This window comes from Arachis ipaensis, chromosome B1 (genome assembly GCF_059453495.1).
Source record: "Arachis ipaensis isolate K30076 ecotype BB chromosome B1, ASM5945349v1, whole genome shotgun sequence".
Lineage (NCBI taxonomy): Eukaryota > Viridiplantae > Streptophyta > Magnoliopsida > Fabales > Fabaceae > Arachis > Arachis ipaensis.
Window position 1 is genome coordinate 51,948,935 of NC_142436.1, and position 20,079 is coordinate 51,969,013.

Genomic DNA, 20,079 nt, shown 5'->3' on the forward strand with positions numbered 1-20,079 from the left:
TGGATGAGATGGAAGATGGACAAAGGGCGAAAGGCAGAGGAAGACCTAAGAAGACCATCCATGAGGTGGTCAAACGAGATCTACATGTAAACGGTCTCTCTATAGACATGATACATGACAGAGCACAATGGCGTCGTTTGATTCATGTAGCCGACCCCACTTAGTGGGACAAGGCTTTGTTGTTGTTGTATATAATTTTTTAGATAAATTAGATATTTTAATATTATTAATATTAAAATGTAAATTAATTTTTAATTATTTTTATTTTTTAATTATATAAAGTATTTAAAATATTTTTATTTTTAATAAATAATATATACTATTTTTAAACTCATTTCAAGAATACATATTAAAAATAAAATTAGACATGCTAACACGAATAGTATTTAGATATGTCCAACTGTGTCTAAAGAATAATTTTTTTACTTTTTGTTAAAATGCAATTAGACATAGAAGACACGTGTGTCAAACAAATATTGATAAGTGATAATAACTCAGCAAAATATCTATACTTTATACATAATAACTAATTGTTAAACTGCAATTCATTTTATAACATATAAATACTAGTAAATTTTAAATGGATACACAACAAACAAAAGGTTATCCACCAAAACGGAACAAATAAAAGGTTCATCGTATTTTCTTCTCTCCTTTTTAGCATTTCAAGATACAAAATTTGTGGACACCAAAAAAAGAAGATACATCATTTGTAAGAGTTTGACCTAAACATTAGAATTCAATCCAATATTTTCTTGTTTCACCCAAGAAAAACACCAACTCCTTAAATGATAAAAAAAAAGCAGCATTTTCCGTTCCTTTCTTCCTATTCCTATTCCTATTTGGCCTAGTAGTGAACATTAAAGCTAACTTAGCCACATTATAAACAAACACGATGCTGACAATGGCATCAATATCAATCATCCTTAGCATCTAAATCAACATCTGCATCCGTCTCTCCGTCTATGATGCCGGCCTCAACTTCAGCATCAGCGTCCAATTGACCTGCTTCCTGGCCACCATCAGTGTCAGAACCCTGCTTCTGAAGTTCTTCCGGTGTCGGGGTTTCCCCCCGTGCGCCAGGGATGGAAGCAGCATCAAATTCCATAGGTGTCGCTGTCATATCAGTTCTAATTCCTTCCACATCTACCTCCGTTGCATGTGTAGACATCTATTTCAGAGGAAAATGAAAATAGATTAAAAAAATAACAACATTCAGCATGATGTATCAGGATTTCCTATTCAGATCTTAAATCACTTGATCGAATGCTGTTTTAGCATGTTATACATTGAGCAATTATATGTCTACTGGAGGCACACCAAGGATAGAACCTTAGACCAGTTTTCTTTTTATAAAAAAAATATAGAAATCAATTGATTACATGACCATACTCACACATGTTTCAACTTGTTTAATGAAACTTCATTTAATGTTGTGAGGTGAGAAATTCGTAAGCTTAAAGAATATCTAAGCATTCATATCTGACATCCGGATTGAATTTTTTGCTCAAGCTTAAATAATTTTGTTACCTAGATGTGGGGAATGAAGCATAAATCACAAATCACAATGGGGATTTCAAAGGACATGCTAGTGAATGCAACCAGAAATAGTGCTGAACTCTGGCTATAGTAAAATTTCTCTCTCTTTAAGCAGAGGTAACTAGACAAAATGGAAAGCTGGATCTGAATCAAAGAACCTGATTTTCATCAACTTGATGAGCTGTGCCTTTTGCTTCTTCCTTTTTGCTACGTTTTCCTCTCTCATTCGGTTTAGCTTGATATTTAGATCGAACATCAGGTGGCAAAAGTTCCAGTGGTACAACCCCTTCAACGCCATGGTCGGTAAACTGTAATTATAATCAACATAATTTTCATCAAACCTAAAAGGGTAGCATACAATATATTGCAGATTTACAAGTAGAAAATATTCATCTGACCTTGGAAAAACCCTCCAAATCCTGTCGTGCTGAAAGCCGTAGACCCTTCCAACAATAAACCTGGATTGAAGAAAAAGAATAGCAATTTCTAAGATACAACTAAGACTGAATACCAGCTATCAAGAGAACAAACTTGCACCCACAAAATATGGAGGGATTCCTGTTGGTTTAAGTCCGTTAGAAGTTGTGAAAAATACAATATATCATGGTTACATCTTGGAATATCATAGAATATTTTAAGAAATTTCTTGGAAGTAGTTTTTATTGTCAAGAGATTGGGAAGCATTGTGTTAGGAACCCAACCAATTAGAAATATGGGACTTAATTATAATTTAGTGCATCACTAGGTTGGGAGGGTTTGTAACTAACTCTGCCTTGCTGGCAGAGTAGCAAAATGAAGAGGATATATAAGGAGGTGGGAGAGGTAGTAAGGGACTGAGGGGACTATCTCAAATACTCACGATCTATTTCTCATAGTTGATACAATTCTTATGGAGAAGGTTCGCATCGCACTGATTCAGTCTCAATCCTATAAGTATTATCTTGTATTATTATTTATTACTGTTCTATTCCCATCCATGATAAGAGTTCCTTGCACATGCTACATTATGGATTCTAGCCTTAAGAGTTTATTTTCCAAGTTTTTTAGATAACTTGTCCTTTCCTTTGTTTCTCCAAAATAAAATTTCTTCACATCTAAATGAAGTCTTAGGCAGTCCATTACCCGGTTATTCTTGTGGTGATATTCAGCTTCTATTCCGGCAGAAGGATCCATCTGTAATTTCAAAATGCAAAGAATCAATTTTGATATTTAAGAAAAGGGGAAAAGCTCTAGCCCATAACTGCAAAAACCATATAACCACCCCACTGCAGCTCAGAAATAAAATCTTACATCTTCAGCCAAGGGTTTCCAATAATCCATAATTGAAGGTGTTTGAACACGCTGAGGATTGGTTAAAGCATTCTGGAAAGTCAAGAACTTACGTAAATGGAGAACTATAGAAAGACAATCCACATTATGAATAACACACATTGAAAATGAAAATATGTAATTTAAGCAGTTAAATGAAAATTCAAGCTTAGAATAGCATCAGTGCAATGATGTGAAAGAATTGGTCTGAGCAATGCTTTGGTAAATGATTCATTGAAGATGTGTACATGCAACAACATAGAAGGAAATACAAGTTTCAACCATTTTCACTTCTCTCTTGGTTCTCTATGTTTGAATTTTCTCAACCTCTTCTTTTTTTTCATTTTGTCAAACTAAATAGCTACCACGTCACTTAGATGGAGAAGCATAGAATGTGATGCCAATAGGACTTCAGCCAACACAATACAAAAACTTATTAACATACCGGATTTTGATCTGCCCACTTCCACAATTGGGAGAGTTCTTTGTTACCCAATCTCCATCTAGGCTTACTGTAAACAAAGGAGAGCAACTCAATCAAAAAATAGAAAATAAATAAAATGAACAAGGTGAAAAGAGCAAATACTCATTGTAGAAAACAACAACAAAGCCTAATCCCATTAGGTGAGGTCAGCTACATGGATCAGACAACACCATTGAGTTCTATTATGTATCATGTCTACAGTGGAACTGTTTATACGTAGATCTTCTGTGTTATTTTCCTATAGGATCAACCCATTTCTAGTCCTATAATCCAAATGTAAAACAACTAAAGATTGGCAACATGACTATCATACCGCTTCTTGGTCCCATCTTGTATTGCTTTCTTTTCGGTCGGTTGTTTTTCATATGGCAGGCAGCCATCGCGTTTCCACCACACCTAACGGTAAAAGGTATAGAATGGTATCATGTCTCATTATATATTAAAAAGTGGATAATCACCTGATTCTGCATGTCGCATTAAATTGCATGTGCAAGAAAGCATAAGACGGAAGACTTTAAGGAGGATCCTCACCCAATTCTTTTCCCGTTCCAATATATGCTCAATTTTGTGAAGAAATTCCTTTCCTTTGGGTGGAGTCAGTTCAAGAAGTCTTTTAACACGCGCCTCACATGATGAAATCTCATCTTTCTGAAATAAAAAAGAAAATATGCAGGATACTTTTGTCATAAAAGGAACTCCTGAGATGAATAGCCAGTTACCTAGTCTCAAGACTTTTGGTATTCTTACTATAATGACAAGATAATCAATTTCACAAGGTTAGGCCCACTGCACAGATCCAATAACACCATTTTGTCCTGTTGTTCATATCTAAATGGATAAAACACACCATTTTTTGTCCTACTTTGATTCATGTTTACAGACATTAAAATTTTGGCATTTCTAAATTTGTTCATTTATCATTTTTCTTTGTTTCCTTCTATCTGTAACTATTGGCTACCTTCTATACACTAGAACTTCTATAGAACATCTCCTTATATAGAAAGAATATCAAGTTAAGAAATGTTTTGCTATCCAAATTCTAAAGGGAAAAAGGGGAAACAGTTCACATATAAAAAACAAGAACTAAAAAAATATATATCTAGGAACATGTAAATAAAGGAGTACTTTGAGAATCGCAAGAGTCCCTATTCAAGTAAGCAAACACAAACAGCATCAGACCACTATAAAGACAGTGGAGTGGCTTTGATAGCAAAGAGCCTAACAGCAGAGATAGAGGCCAGATGCGAATTTAGTATTTAGTATATACTACATAACATAAAAGTTCAAGGGAGACAGTCCTAACCATGCTTTCAGATGGCAGATCCTTATCACCTTTTCCAGGGGCCTAAAAGCAAATGGAGGGGAAACCATCAGATAATCCAGTTTAAAATATACCAGATATATAATATGTATACAAGTATTCTAAATTTTTACCTTTAAATAATCAAACAAGATGAGGCATTGCACCAGAACGTGGCGTCGGAAACTTGGATCCTTTAACTAGAAGTTCCCCCAATAAAAAGAAACGAAAAGAGAGCATCCTGAGTCAGCACATAAACATCTTGTTTGAACACGCATTCTTAGTATGGTTGTCAAACTGCCTACCTCCAGTCCCATTAGTTTACTGCTTGTGAGATATTTTATGCTAAAATTGACAGCTTCTTCCTCCAAATTATTAGCATCTCCCTCTTCATCACTTAAAGGTTGTGCTTCAAATGTATTCAGTACAACCTTCCATTCAACAATACTTCTGGTTATTAAATAAAATAAACATGTTTGTGCCAGAAAAGAAGAAATTTCATAACAGAAAAAATATTCATCCACACAAAACCAGACAGGAAACTATGAAGTAAAGAATTACCGACAAACTGGACGCAAATTTCTGCCACTTGGAAGGAGCATGAGTTATAGTTGGATTAGAAAAATATTCCTGCATCAAATAAAACAAGACCAATGAACATTACTTTTTTTAAGTTTTTTCTTCAATTTAAATATCCCACATCATGTAGTCAAACTCTAGAAGTGACATCCATTTATTTGGATAAAGAATATTGCGTAAAAAGGGAAGAATACATGGAGATCGGAACAAAGAGATCATGTTTAGAAATTAAAATCTAGCAAAAGAAGAAACCAGCGATAAAGCAAATAAAACAGCTTATAGACTTTGAACTTCTTGTCAGCTTAAAGACAAGTTTCTGATGAAAAGAATTTTACATCAGGAAGGAACACACTGCGATGACCTAATAAATTCAGAGAAGAGTTCAGTTAAGCAATCCTGTTAGTAACTATAACAACATAGCTTAGGTCTAAATCCAACAAACAGAATATTAGGGCAAGGAACAAGCATCAAATTATTACTCAAACCAACTTTTCAGTGCAGACCAACCTGTAATCCCCAGAAAGTCTCATAAAACTTGAAATCAATACATATGCCTGAAAAGTAATAAAAAAGGAATTGTAGACTAGAATCAAACAATTAACCTCAAAAATATAGAGTAAGCAAAGAGTGGTGAAGGCACACCTAGGGGTTCTTTCTCATATTTTGTTTCGTTTGATGTGTTAAATACTCCTTTGATGTTTAAGGCTTCAAGAAAAAAGAGAGAGAGCCATCTAAGAAAGAAGATTATGAAAAGGAAATAAAAAATCCAGAACTGAAGATAGGCTTCACACAATTGAACCTGATCTCTCTGATAATGGAAAGAAATGAGCCAAAAACATGAGAATTCTTCCACAAAACACCACATCATTTGCCTATAACGATAACATCAACACATTAAAATTATGGCTGTCATGAGAAGAACACAATTGCAGCTAACCCAAACTTAAATAATACCCATCTAACAGACACATTGCGCATATTATCATATAGCTTACAAGGGTGAGTCACACTATAATCTTTTACACAAACATAACTGGTGTTTAATGGACCTTGGACAGCCGGCGTAGAAGCTGATTGCAGGTTCTCAGCATCACAAGCTTTCCTCGAGCAAAAAGTTCTTGCTGTATGTCATGCAATGATAAGAGTTCCAAACAAACAATGGTCATGTACATATCCAAAAAATAATTAGATGAACATAAAAGCTAGAAACAGTTGGCAAATATACCTTCCCTAATATATCTTGTTTGCTCTCTATATAACCAAAAATATCTTTGCAGTTTTTCATTGTAGACATTTCTGTCAAGTCTTCCAACAGTGAAAAAATCATACCACCTTCTATATGTTCTTTCTCACAAAGATATAGTACTATATCTGAAATGTGAAAACAGTATGCAAATATGAGCAGGAGATAAACATGGAAGACTACATAAATAAGATGCACGCCAAAACTAATTGGAACATTCCTAAAACAGAAGAAAAATACGAGTGTAAAATTCAACCAAAGAATCAAAATAACACCAATAATTAAATGATGCACGTTCCTTGAAGTCTGAGAAAATAAGAACTTTTTTACTTATGTAACAACATAGATTGCACAGTTACTAATGTAACTCATTGTAGGAAAGTGATCTATACTACATCAAATGATCAGAAAGCACCATAAAGAAAATTTTCTTGTAAGAAAAAATGGTTAACAAACCAAGAAGACGAGGAATGAGGCCTTGAGAAGTTTCAGTAGCATCAATTGATTGCCCAAAGTGCATTATTTTCTCCCCAGACTGTACTGCCGATGACTGTTCCAAAATACAAACAATATCATACATATCATAAACAGAGGAAACCAATAAACTCAACATTCAACAGGCAAAAAAAGAGGGGGAAAAAATACATGACTAATCCATGAAAAAGAAACTCCAGCTAGACATACCACATATTCCTGAAGTAGCATGCGTAGAATGTTTTCTAGCAACTGGTTCTCATCTTGGGCCAATTTCGTTTGCTTCTGTTAGACACAAATCAATTAAATCAACCACAGCTATTAACAAAATCACATGAAAACTAAGGGAATCCTGGGCTCCCATTGCCAATCAGTCACCACAGGAACAAACATCAATCAATGAAGGATAGAATTACATATCCTATAATGATTCGAGATGCTTCCTACTGAACCTTAAATACAAATTTCTTCATTTTAGTACCCCTTCCTCCAATAAATATCATAAATACAAAAAAATAAAAATAAAAATAAAAGATAAGTGATCATAATCAAATGTACATTTCTCTATATACAAAATTCTCCGCTACATTTGAAATTCTCAAAAGATTAGAGGATGGATATACCTGAGGTTTGATGACTTCTTGAACTGTCAGTAAAGCAAAATGCTCAGGTGGCCCAGGCTGCATTATAGCCCTTTTAAACACCTCCTGCGAAACAACAACAACAAGCAATCAAGAAAAACGAAGTAATAAAGCCAAGTTCTAGAACACAGGAAAGGGAATCAAATCAAACACAGCAATTCACACAAAACAGTGTTCAAAATTGGGGCAGTGTTTTACTCAACAAGTGGAATACGGAAAATAGCGGAAGGGAGCTTACCATGTTGAAGTCTAGAACGAAACCCTTCACTTATGGTTATGGAACCGCAAGGCCACCAATAATTAAAAAAAAAACGTAAATAAAAAAGAAATCAGCAGCGCATTCCAAATCTTGGTTCTGCAGCGGTGGAAAGGGAGCGACGCAGCGTGAAGGACACGACGGCGGCACGGCGGGAAGATGGTGGCTAGCCACTTTAGCGGCGTTTAGAACTTTAGATGCAGGGAAAGGTATGTTTCAGGGCTTCACTGTCCCAAGAAGTTCAATTTTTCGAAAATTATAGTAACAGTTTGTTTTGGCTAGATTATACGAAAAATCTTTTAGAAAAATAAAATAATTTTATATTTAAATATTTTTTTTATAAAAATATCATTTTATTTAATAATTATATTTAAATATGATAATATAAAATTATTTTTTATTTATTTATAAGGTTAAAAATATTTTTAAGTAAAAAAATTTTAAAAAATATAAATTATAATTTTTAAAAAAAAAACTTTTTATTTTTTTAGTATCTTAATTTTTACTATTAAAATTTTATTAATATACTAAAAAATTAAAAAAAATAACAATTTAATAATACTCAAACAAAAATTTATCTAGAACACATGTTAAATTTATAAATTAAGAAAATTATTGTTAAAAATATAAAAAATTTAAAGATGTGCTTGGTTTGAGTGTTTTCAATTTTTATTTTCACTCAAAATAAAAAATAAAGATTTTAGTTTGATTTAATGAAAATTGGTTTTATGGAAATGTTTTCATAATAAGGTGAAAACAAAGAAACATAGACCTGTTTTTACAATTTTCATTTGAAAACTTAAAAAATGCGATGGCACGTATGTAATTATAGAGTGTCTTTTTTCATTCTTATCACAATTAAAAATAAAAATAAAAACTTATTTTTTTAAATTTATCCTTTTTGCTGCGTGTGTTTTTGTGGACAAAATAAAACATAATGTTGAGACAGAGACAATAGAATAGAGACACTAAAATGTATTTATTGTGTATTGTGTTTGGATATAATGTACAAGACACTAATATAATATCTTATATTATGTTCGGATAGACATTGACAAGACTAAAATATTATGCAAAATGATTAAAATAACTATGTAATTCCAAATTTTTCGCATCAAGTACAAATTAATTTAATGAGAGTATGTGGAGTACAGAGGATTACAAGAAGAATTGTCTATGAATCAACAAGGTAAAGATAGTATTAAAGTAACAAAATTAAAAATAAACAAAGTAATGTAAAGTAGAAGAATGAATTAAGCCTCCATTAAGTAAACCTACATCATGCAATAAAAAAAGATAATGAACTTTAAGAAGGAAAAAATTATCTAGTTAAGTAAAAAATTCTACAAGAGAAGAGTACAAACAATATCTATGGATAAAAAAAATTCATAAAAAATTTGTGTCTACCTTCCTAAATTTCGTGTCCATTAATGTCCTTCATAAAAAATAGACACAAAAATATAAAAAACGGTTTCAAAGACAATATATTTAGTATACATGTCTCTGTCTTTAAACACTTTTTAAACATTAGTTATCTATATCTCTATGTCTTTTTTTCGAAAACAAATGCTACCTTTATTCCTTTTTTTATGCTACCTCCGTTCTCTCAACTCTTCTACAATTGATCGTTACTCTTCTTTGTACGGCTTACTATTGTGCTAGTAAACTTTTTTTGCTGGAGAAAATGAAACATTCCTTTTTATATGCGTTTCTATTTTTAAAATGACATTTTGGAAATTTTTGTTTCTCACAAGTTTTTTTTTCTTTTTTTAGCATTGTGATGATTTTTATTAAGAGGTTAGGTTTTGTTTTATTTTCACTCCTATTGCTAATAGTTACATGTAACATTGTTGATATTTCTTTCCTTTGTTGCATCTCATATGTAATAGTAGTTGATATTTATTAACATAAGATAGGAAAAATTTGAAACTGAATATAGCAAAAAATAGTCCAATGAAAATACAAAGCTTCTATTGGCATACTGTATGAGTGAGTAAAGAATGGGCAGCTGTAGTCACCAAAAAAAAAAAAGAATGGGCAGCTGCAATATTCAACATTTAAGACAATAGTTTAGGAAAAAAATAAATAATAAATTGACCACAATTGTTACAGAACATTACGATATAGCTACGCTAAAGGAAAAGTATAATCGACTACGTATTGCACATCGTGAGTTTTCAATTTTGCTAACAAGGATTACAAGGGACATTGCATCTAATAGACACTCATTGTTGAGAAATATTATTGAGAGATATTTTAGAATATTGAAAGCAAGATTTTCAATCTTAAAGTTGATGCCAAATTATCTTGTTAGAAGACAAAGATTAATTCCAACTGCTTGTTGCACTATATATATAATTTTATTAGATTGAAACATGATGCAAATAAACTTTTTCGAAATTACTCTGTGGATGACATGATGTGATTTTGGATTATTTGATAAGATTGTGTTTTGACTTTCGATACAAATATGTTGAACATAATGTGATTTTGGATATTTGATAAGATTGTGTTTTGACTTTTGATTATTTTGGATAATTTGATAAGATTGTATTTTGGCTATTTTATTAGTAACTAATTTAGAAAATTGTTTGCATTTTTTGTGTCAAAGTTTTAATTTATTTGTTAACTGTATTTATACTTGTGAAGTAACTACATGAAGTTTAAGAAGAATGAAATAGATTTATGCATGACTATGACATCTTAAGAAGAATGAATTTATGCATGACTATGACATTTTAAGTTGGTTTAATTACTCTAAGGTCCCTATAGTTTCATCGAATTTTTAATTAGATCCCAATATTTTTTCCTTTTCAATTTGCCCCTAAATCATTTAATTTTTTTAATTAAGTTCCTACTTAAAAAAATGTCTAAGATAACAAAATATTCTGTTAAAAAGAGAATATTCTAAAATTAAAGATAGGAAACCTAATCTAAATCACCTCAATATTTTTTAAATTTTAAAAACACCCTTAGTATTTTTTTAGATTCAGAAACTCCATGCCCTCCCTCGCTGATCCTACTCTCACCTCCTGCTCTCTCATCCCCGCTCTCACCCCCCTTCGCAGATCCGATTGATAAACACCAATTTTATGGTTTATCTTGCGTTAAATTTAAGGAATTTTATCAACTTATCTCATATTTATTCACAAAAATAGCATGATTTTGTAATTTCTCCTTAAATTGTGCTTAAGAGTGAAAACATGCTTTTTAAACCCAAAAATTGATAAATTTAATTCACTTTAATTTCATTCGATGCCTTGAGATGTTTGTTAAGTGATTTCAGGTTTAGAAGGCAAAGATTGGGTTGAAAAAATGAAGAAAAAGCATGTAAAATGGAGAATTCATGAAGAAATGAGATTTTGGAAATCTACCAGCGACGCGTGAGCGTGGGAAGGAAATCTGATTGCGACGCGTACGCGTGACAAGCAGCACGTGACCAACTTAAAGGCAATACGCTGGGGGCAATTTTTGAGCTCAAGGAGGCCCAAATCCAACTCATTTCTGATGCTTTTGAACCCAAGAATTGTAGGAGAATTTGGAGGGGGGGCAGTAGTCATATTTTAGTTTTTCATCATGTTTTAGGTTAGAATTTCAGAGAGAGAAGCTTTCCCTTCTCTCTAGAATTTAGGGTAGTTTAGGTTAAATCTTCTTAGATCCAAGTTTTAATTATTGTTTTTAGTTCAACTCTCTTTATATTTTATTCTATTATCTTAATCTTCTTAGCTTTCCTTGTTAATTTTCTTATTTTGCTATTTTTACTTTCATGAAACCTTGTTGGATTTTTATTTTCTTTTAATGCAATTTTATGTTTTCATGTCTTTTTATGTTTATCTTAATTGCTATTGTTGATTTTTTGCTTATGTTAGTTATAGCTTTTATTAATTCTTGCAATTTGTGATGTTTACTTTTATTGCACTCTAGGTGTTTGATAAAATGTCTTCACTAGTTATAGAGTAGTTTTCTTTACTCTTGGCCTAGGCTAAGAGAATTGGGTGACCTTGAGTCATTGGGTCTCATTGAAATGGTGATTTGAGAACCCTTAGTGCTCAATTTGATACCCATTAACACTAGCCTACTACTAAGTCCATTAGTAGCTAGGTTGGGACTTATGAGTTGATGTTGATCAAGCCTATTTAACTTACTTCAAGCATAGAAGTAGACTTGATGAGTTGGTCCCTCATAATTGTTAATATGTGGTTTGTAGACAAGGATGGTGATCTCAATTTTCATGCCTTAGCCAAGAGTTCTTTTCCTTTCCTTTATTAGTTAATTGTCATTTACTTTCTTGTTATTTACTTTTCTTGTCAATTGTCAAATCAAACCCCCTTGCTTCTTCATAGCCAATAATTGAGCACTTCATTGCAATTCATTGTGAGATGACCCGAGATTTAAATACTTCGATTTATTTTTATTGGGATTTGTACTTGTGACAAACAAAAATTAAACTTTGATGGAGGATTGTTTGTTGGTTGGGAACTATACTATCAACGAGATTATTTGTGTGAAATTCCTAAGCGACGAAAATACACCATCAAGTTTTTGGCGCCGTTGCCGAGAAATTGCAATGGTGTTACGTTATTGGCTATTGTTCATATGTGAATATTGTGAATAGTTTGATTTTTGCTTTATTTGCTAGTTGTAGAATTTTGTTTCTCTTATTTCTTATTAGTTTTTGTTTTATTTTCTCTTGCTGTTATGAATTCTCATCACTTTGGCTATGAGTATGATTACAACTATGTTGTAGGAAATGGAAATTTCAATGATAACATGCATCAAGGATGGAACAATTAAAGATGGGAGGAGCCTCAAGGATTTGATCAACCTTCTTGGCAACAACCTTCCCAAATGTGTTTTGAACAAGAACCATACCATGATGCATACCAATCCAATAGCTATGGTGGACCTCCTTGTGATTATCAACAACCACCACTATATGCCTATGAACCCCCTCCTCAATATAGCCCTCAACCACCATACTCACAAGCCCCATACCACCAAACACCTCCATATGACCCTCACCCATACCCACCATACCAACAACCTTATGAACCATACACACCATACTTAGAGTCACCACTATTCCAACACCAATACTCTCAAGAACCACCACCTCTATACCATTACCAAGAGGAACCACCTCCCATGTATGAGAACTTTCAACCACAAGATAAATTCCCCTTTTCACCATAACCCTCCATGAAAGAATATCCATATCCATCCATCCAAGAGCAATATGATCCTACTTATGCTAGTCAAGTGGAACAAGAGCCAATGGATCGTCTCAAGGAAGCAATGGATTGGCTTCAAGCAATCATCCGTCAAAAGGATCAAGAGGAAGCCCAAAAGAGGCATGAAGATATCATGGCTAACCTTGCCAAGATTAAAGCCACCTTGGACTCATGGGACTCATGCAACAAGCAAAGCAATTCCACGGATGAATGTGGAAAATCAACCGAAGAGAGGAGCATGAAGGAGATTTTAGAATCTCAACATGAGAACAAGCTTAAGGAAGTGGATCGTGTTGTGCAACAAGTGGAAAGGATGGAGATTGTTGAAGAAGAAGAAGTAGTTGAAGACCTAGGCGAAGTTGAACAAGAGGTGGATTTCAAGCTTGAGAACACTTCTACACCAAGTAATGTTGTTGGTGATTTTATGGAAGTGGTTGAACTTTCTTCCATTGAGCTTGAAATTGATGTTGAAGAGGATAATGTGCAACCTCTTGAGCATATTGTGGATGATGAAAAATTGGAAGAAGTTAAGCAAGTGACAAGTCCTACTATTGAAGATGATTCCACACCAACTAATGTGCCTTTTGAAATTGTTGAACCTCACTCATTGTGTTGTGAAATTGATGACAAGGAGGACCGTGCATAACCTCCGACACATGACTTGAGCAATGAGGAATGTATAGAAGAAGTTAGTGAGCAAGGAATTGGAATTGAAGAAGCTTGCCAAGAGGTGGAGGTAGTCAAGGAAGAGCACAAGGGAGTGGAACTTGCAAGATCATTGGAACCATCCCTTCCTAAGTCACCATCATCCATCCTTTCATTCAAGTGGATAAAATTCTTATCCCTAAACTTTACTTTCCCACTTGAATATGGTTTGCTTAAAACGGATAGTCAACTTGGAGCTCTTTGTGGATTGAAGAGTAAGAGGGAATTGTGTAGTGGTTGGAAAAATGATGTTAGGCTCATTAAGGTTGAACCCTCAAGGCATAGGTCCCATGGTTGGAAGAGTGCCAAATTGTATGGGTCTAGGAGGAGAATTTGGTGCTCTAATGAGAATTCTATGTGCCTACCACTCGAATGGAACAATGAGGATCAATTAGAAAGCGGGTGTGAAAATAAGATATAGGATCCTGGATCACAACATGAAGGCCAATTTTGGGAGCTCATGTCTTGTGAAGAATTTCACCCAAACTTGGTGAAGTCGGTTGGAAATTTTGACAACCGTTTGAGGAGCAAGCATCCTTGGAAGTTCAAGGATGCGTACAAGCATAAACCATCTTGACAAGGAGCCTCCCAATTGTCCAACTTAAGGACAATAAATAAAAGTGTTAGGTGGGAGAGACCCCACCATGGTAAACTCTTTCCATTCTCTTGTATATATAATCAATGAATGAATTGAGTTACCATTGTTAGGTAGTTTTCTTCTTTGCATATTCTTGTTTTGGTGTTTTAGTTGTTAGTTTGTTTGATTAGATTTATGCCTTAAGTTGTAGGTTAGTTGTTTTTGAATTACATTTTTCTTGAAGTGCAAGTTTTGTTTGTTTTGTCTTTGAAAATTTTTCAAAAACTAAAAGATTTTTGTTAAAATTGAATTTTGTTTGCTTTAGAATGTTTATAGGCTAGGACAGTGCCCTGTTTCTGTTTTATGCTTTAAAAAAAGGGGGGCGTTCCACGCGTGGGCATGGACGACGCGTACACGTCACTGGTCTTTTTCGGACACTCACGCGTGAGCGTGGATGACGTGCACGCGTCAAAGGCCTATGTTGGGATTCCTAGTACAAAAACCAGAGAGTTGTGTTGGAGTGGTGCTGCTTTTGTGCAAAGAGCACGATTTAGCCCCACGCGTACGCGTGGCTGACGCGCACACGTTCTGTTCCTTTTCTGCGTCCCACGCGTACGCGTGGATGACACATACGCGTCACTTCCCCTTTCTGCTTTTCGCGTGCACGCGTCGCCCATGCGCGCGCGTTGCCTTCACGCCCTGTTTCTCCCATGTTTCTTCTCCTTTCTTCCTCTTTCTTCTTCTTTCTTCTCTCCTTCTTCTTTCTTTCTACCTTTCTTCTTCTCTCTTGTTTCTTTCTTACTTCCTTCTTCTCCCTCTCTTCATAATTTCACTTCTCATTTTCTTATTTTTTATTTTCTTTTTTATGTTGCATTTGCTTATTTTCATTCATTGCATTTTAATTTTGTTTTTATAGCCTGTTCTTATTTTCTTTTCTAAGTTTCTTATTTTAATATTGGTGTTGAATTCTCCTGCTCAATTGCTAAGAATTTCTTGGATTATTTTGGTGCTTCTTGACTTGTTTGATATTGTTGGGTGATGAAATTTTTAAATCAATGCTTAATCTTTTATGACTCTCGCATTCTTTGTGCATTGATATGACCTCATATTGTCTTTCATGACCCACTCTTTCCTATTTGAACTTGATGCTTTCGAGTGTTCTCTTCATGCCTTTACTTATGCTTAAACTTTAATCTTGCATCAAGTGTTAGTTGATATGCCCTTTGCTTACATTGCTTTCTCACTTACATGTTGTAGCTACCATGTAGTTGAGAACCTTACTCTTATTTGGAATTAGCCCCCGTCTATGTTCTATCTGCTTTGATATCTTTGTTGTGGGCATAATTTTCTTTCTTTTTCTCTCCTTTTAGGCTGGCCACCAAGAAAGGAAAGGAAAAGCTTCGAAATGGGGCGACAAACAAGTCCCTCCGCATAATCCTTTGTAGAAGCTTATCAGTTGTGAAAACCCACCTTGGAGGAGTCCGACTTTCCGTACCCACCCCTTACTCATCTTTGAATACACCGAGGACGGTACAATCTTTAAGTGTGGGAAGGTCAATGACCGACTTCCATGGGTAACAATTTCCTTTTCCAACACCAATTCTTAATCTCCTTTTTTGTTAGTTATTGCATTGCATGCTAGGTTGCATGATAGTTAGAGTTTGTATATATTCTACCCATTTTTATGTTAGGACTACTTGGTTAGAGTGATGATTTTTTTTCCAAGAAAACTGTTTTAGAGCACCCCACCAATTTGAATAAAAAAAAAATTTTTGTGTTGAACTTGCTTGAAGGAATTAATTTTGAAACATGATTTTTGAGCTAAGAACACATAAACATGTGAGTTTTGAGCCTAATTGTGTGGTTACATCATATAACCACTTATTTCCATTCTTGTATGTATTATTCTCTTTCTATAATTGCAATCTTTGATTTGTTTCATTCTTTATATCTATTATTTCGTGTGTGAATGCATTTATATGATTGAGGCCGTCATTTCAAATAGCTCACTTACCCAAATGGCCTTACCCTTTTATCCACCTTTGTTAGCCAATTTTGAGCATATGTTAAACCCCTCTTGTTCTTAATTTTAGCACACCACTACCCCTAAGTGAAAAATAATAAATGTCCTTAATTTGGATCCTTGATTAGGTTAGGCTAGTGAGAGCGTTTATCATTTAAGTGTGGGAAAGCTTGGGAACAATGGTTGAGGTAAAATAGTACTTTTGTATTTTTATTGAAAATATTGGGAATTAGGTACATACTCATGTATTGAATGTTTAAACCATATGCATTGATGCTCTTGTATATATTTTAGTGTGAAGAAAAAAATGATAAAGAAAAAGAAAATAAAAAGAAAAAGGAAAAAAAGAAAAGCAATAAAAATGGGACAAAAATGCCCCAAAGCAAAATAATAATAGCAATGCATATAGAATGTGAATTAAAGAGAATGCATGAGTATGTGAAAAAAAGTGGGAATCATGGGTAGCTAGGTGGTGTATTAGAATTGTATAGGTTGTTATGTGTATTAGGTGAGAGCTTAGGTAAATCAAAGATTCAAATTTCAAGCTCACTTAATCATATGCATCCTTACCTTTACCCTAGCCCCATTACAACCTATGAATAAGTCCTCATGATAAATGTATGCATGCATTGAATAATTGTTGATTGTTAGATGAAAAATAAATCTTGGAAAGCATGATTAAAAGAGAATTGAGTGAATCAACCCTATACACTTGAGCGATGATGCGAGCAGAAATTGGTGAATTAAAAATTATTAGAATATATGCGTTGCAAGTATAGTTCTTAACTCGCCAGAAATCCACCACTCAATTTAGAAAGGTGTCACAGAAAATTGAAATTTAAAATACTGGGAGTATGAATCCCAGGTCGTCTCCCAACGAGTTGCAGGAAAGGGTGCTATTTTATTAATTAGATATTTTTGAAAATGGTTGAGTTGAGTAAACAGGAAATTAAACTGATGAAATTGAATAATGTAAATAAAAGCCTTGACTGGGAGTTGATTACATGGAAGCCGTATTCTTGATGGAACATTCTTAAGATTAGTTGACAATTGAGAGTTATTCCGTTTAGTTATCCTTTACTAAGTAAGGGAAGGTAAAACAAGTTGGAATGCTGTTCTATTCACAAGTCCCAATCCACTCTGGGGAGGATTGGTGTCAGGAATTAGAGGGCAATCCAACAATAACCCAATTACAATCTTTCTCTTGAACCTTCCAACTCAAGGGTTCCTTTCAATCAACTCCCCATCAAGTTAGGGAACTACTCACTCATTGTAAAGGTAAAATTCGTAGCATATGAAAAGGAATTAAAGAAAGACATTGTAAATAAAAATTAAAAATAATCAATTAAAAATAAAAGTGATCCTTGTATTAAATAATCCTAAAAATATTCCAATGGTAAAATTAAACAAAGCAAAGAACATGGAAGAGTAAGTCAAGTAAAGAAAACGAACTAGAATGACGAAGTCTTGATGAGGTAATAGCTCTTCTCAATATCCCAATGCAAAAAGCTAGAGAAAACTAAAAATCCTAAGAACTATGAATGTGTAGAGAGAAAACCTAGAGGAGGAGTAAAACTAGATCTAAAACTAAAATTGTGTAGAATGAATGTGTCCTTGATTTCTGCATGTTCTTTGGCTCTAGTCTGCTGTTTTGGGCCGAAAACTGGGTCAAAATAGGGCCTGATGAGCGGATATTTTATACGCTTTTTGGGGTTAATTTCATATAGTTTTTAGTATGATTTGGTTAGTTTTTAGTATACTTTTATTAGTTTTTAGGCAAATTTATATTTCTGGACTTTACTATGAGTTTGTGTGTTTTCTGTAATTTCAGGTATTTTCTGGCTGAAATTGAGGGAGCTGAGCAAAAATCTGATTCAGGCTGAAAAAGGACTGCTGATGCTGTTGGATTCTGACCTCTCAGCACTCGGAATAAATTTTCAGGAGCTACAGGAGTCCAATTGGCGCGCTTCTAATTGCGTTGGAAAGTAGACATCCAGGGCTTTCCAGAAATATATAATAGTCCATACTTTTCTCAAGGATAGATGACGTAAACTGGCGTTCAACTCTAATTCCATGTTGCAGTCTGGCGTCCAGCGCCAGAAACAGGTTACAAGTTGGAGTTCAACGCCAGAAACAGGTTACAACCTGGCGTTGAACGCCCAAAACAGCCCAGGCACATGAGAAGCTTAAGTCTCAGCCCCAGCACACACCAAGTGGGCCCCAGAAGTGGATTTCTGCACTATCTATCATAGTTTACTCGTTTTCTGTAAACCAAGGTTACTAGTTTAGTATTTAAACAACTTTTAGAAATTTATTTTGTACCTCATGACAGTTTAGATCTGAACTTTATAATCATTGACGGCATGGGTCTCTAAACTCCATTGTTGGGGGTGAGGAGCTCTGCTGTGTTTCGATGAATTAATGCAACTATTTCTGTTTTCCATTCAAACATGCGTGTTCCTATCTAAGATATTCATTCGTGCTTAATTATAGAGAAGGTGATGATCCGTGACACTCATCACCTTCCTCAATCCATGAACGTGTGTCTGACAACCACCTCCGTTCTACATCAGATTGAATGAGTATCTCTTAGATTCCTTAATCAGAATCTTTGTGGTATAAGCTAGATTGATGGCAGCATTCATGAGAATCCGGAAAGTCTAAACCTTGTTTGTGGTATTCCGAGTAGGATTCTGGGATTGGATGGTTGTGACGAGCTTCAAACTCGTGAGTGTTGGGCGTAGTGATAGACGCAAAAGGATCAATGGATCCTATTCCAGCATGAGTGGGAACCGACAGATGATTAGTCGCATAGTGACAGCGCACGTGGACCCTTTTCGCTGAGAGGATGGATGGTAGCCATTGACAACGGTGATCCACCAACACACAGCTTACCATGGAAGGAACTTTGCACTTTTGCATGCATGAAGGAAGAGGAATACAAGAGAAAAGCTGAAATTCAGAGGATAAAGCATCTCTAAAACCCCAACACATTCTCCATTACTGCATAACAAGTAACCGTTAATTCATGCTTTCTTGTTCATTTGCAAGTCAACTGATAACCACAATTTAATATCCTGACTAAGAGTTGCAAGATAACCATAGCTTGCTTCAAACCAACAATCTCCGTGGGATCGACCCTTACTCACGTAAGGTATTACTTGGACGACCCAGTGCACTTGTTGGTTAGTGGTACGAGTTGTGAAAAGTGTGATTCACAATTTGTGCACCAAGTTTTTGGCGCCGTTGCCGGGGATTGTTCGAGTTTGGACAACTGACGGTTTATTTTGTTGCTTAGATTAGGAAAAATTTTTCTTTTAAAATCCTTATTTTCTCTAATTCAAGTGCTAAGGACACACAAAACAGTTCTTGAGTGGTCCATAGGTGACCTTAAGGGCATAAGCCCAGCTAGATGCATGCACAAGATCTTATTGGAGGACAATGCTAAGCTAGTGGTTCAACCACAGAGGTGGCTAAATCCAGCCATGAAGGAAGTGGTGCAGAAAGAGGTCACCAAATTACTGGAGGCTTATTTATCCTATTTCTGATAGCCTCTGGGTAAGTCCTGTCCAAGTTGTCCCCAAAAAGGGAGGCATGACAGTGGTTCATAATGAAAAAAATGAACTAGTTCCTACAAGAACAGTTACAGGGTGGCGCATGTGTATTGACTACAGAAGGCTCAATACAGCCACCAGAAAGGATCATTTTCCTTTACCATT

At 34.6% G+C, this 20,079-nt stretch overlaps 1 protein-coding gene across 2 annotated transcripts; it reads right to left on the reverse strand.

Moving 5' to 3' along the window:
• Positions 1 to 606: 606 nt before the first annotated feature.
• THO1 (nuclear matrix protein-like protein) lies at positions 607 to 8,125 on the reverse strand. Of its 2 annotated transcripts, XM_016333039.3 has the most exons (21): positions 7,807 to 8,125; positions 7,551 to 7,634; positions 7,138 to 7,212; positions 6,910 to 7,003; positions 6,436 to 6,581; positions 6,260 to 6,331; positions 6,010 to 6,082; positions 5,853 to 5,915; positions 5,718 to 5,764; positions 5,193 to 5,261; positions 4,937 to 5,062; positions 4,766 to 4,831; positions 4,635 to 4,676; positions 3,863 to 3,979; positions 3,645 to 3,727; positions 3,293 to 3,359; positions 2,830 to 2,901; positions 2,662 to 2,712; positions 1,938 to 1,997; positions 1,698 to 1,847; positions 607 to 1,171 (listed from the first exon to the last, which is right to left on the reverse strand). In XM_016333039.3, the coding sequence occupies exons 1-21, from the start codon at positions 7,807 to 7,809 to the stop codon at positions 917 to 919; spliced, it is 1,815 nt and encodes a 604-aa protein (XP_016188525.1). In that variant the 5' UTR covers positions 7,810 to 8,125; the 3' UTR covers positions 607 to 916. The 2 variants fall into 2 exon arrangements, with proteins under 2 accessions (XP_016188525.1, XP_016188535.1); XM_016333049.3 differs by lacking the exons at positions 5,718 to 5,764; positions 5,853 to 5,915; positions 6,010 to 6,082 and having other exon boundaries at positions 7,807 to 8,075.
• Positions 8,126 to 20,079: the final 11,954 nt, after the last annotated feature.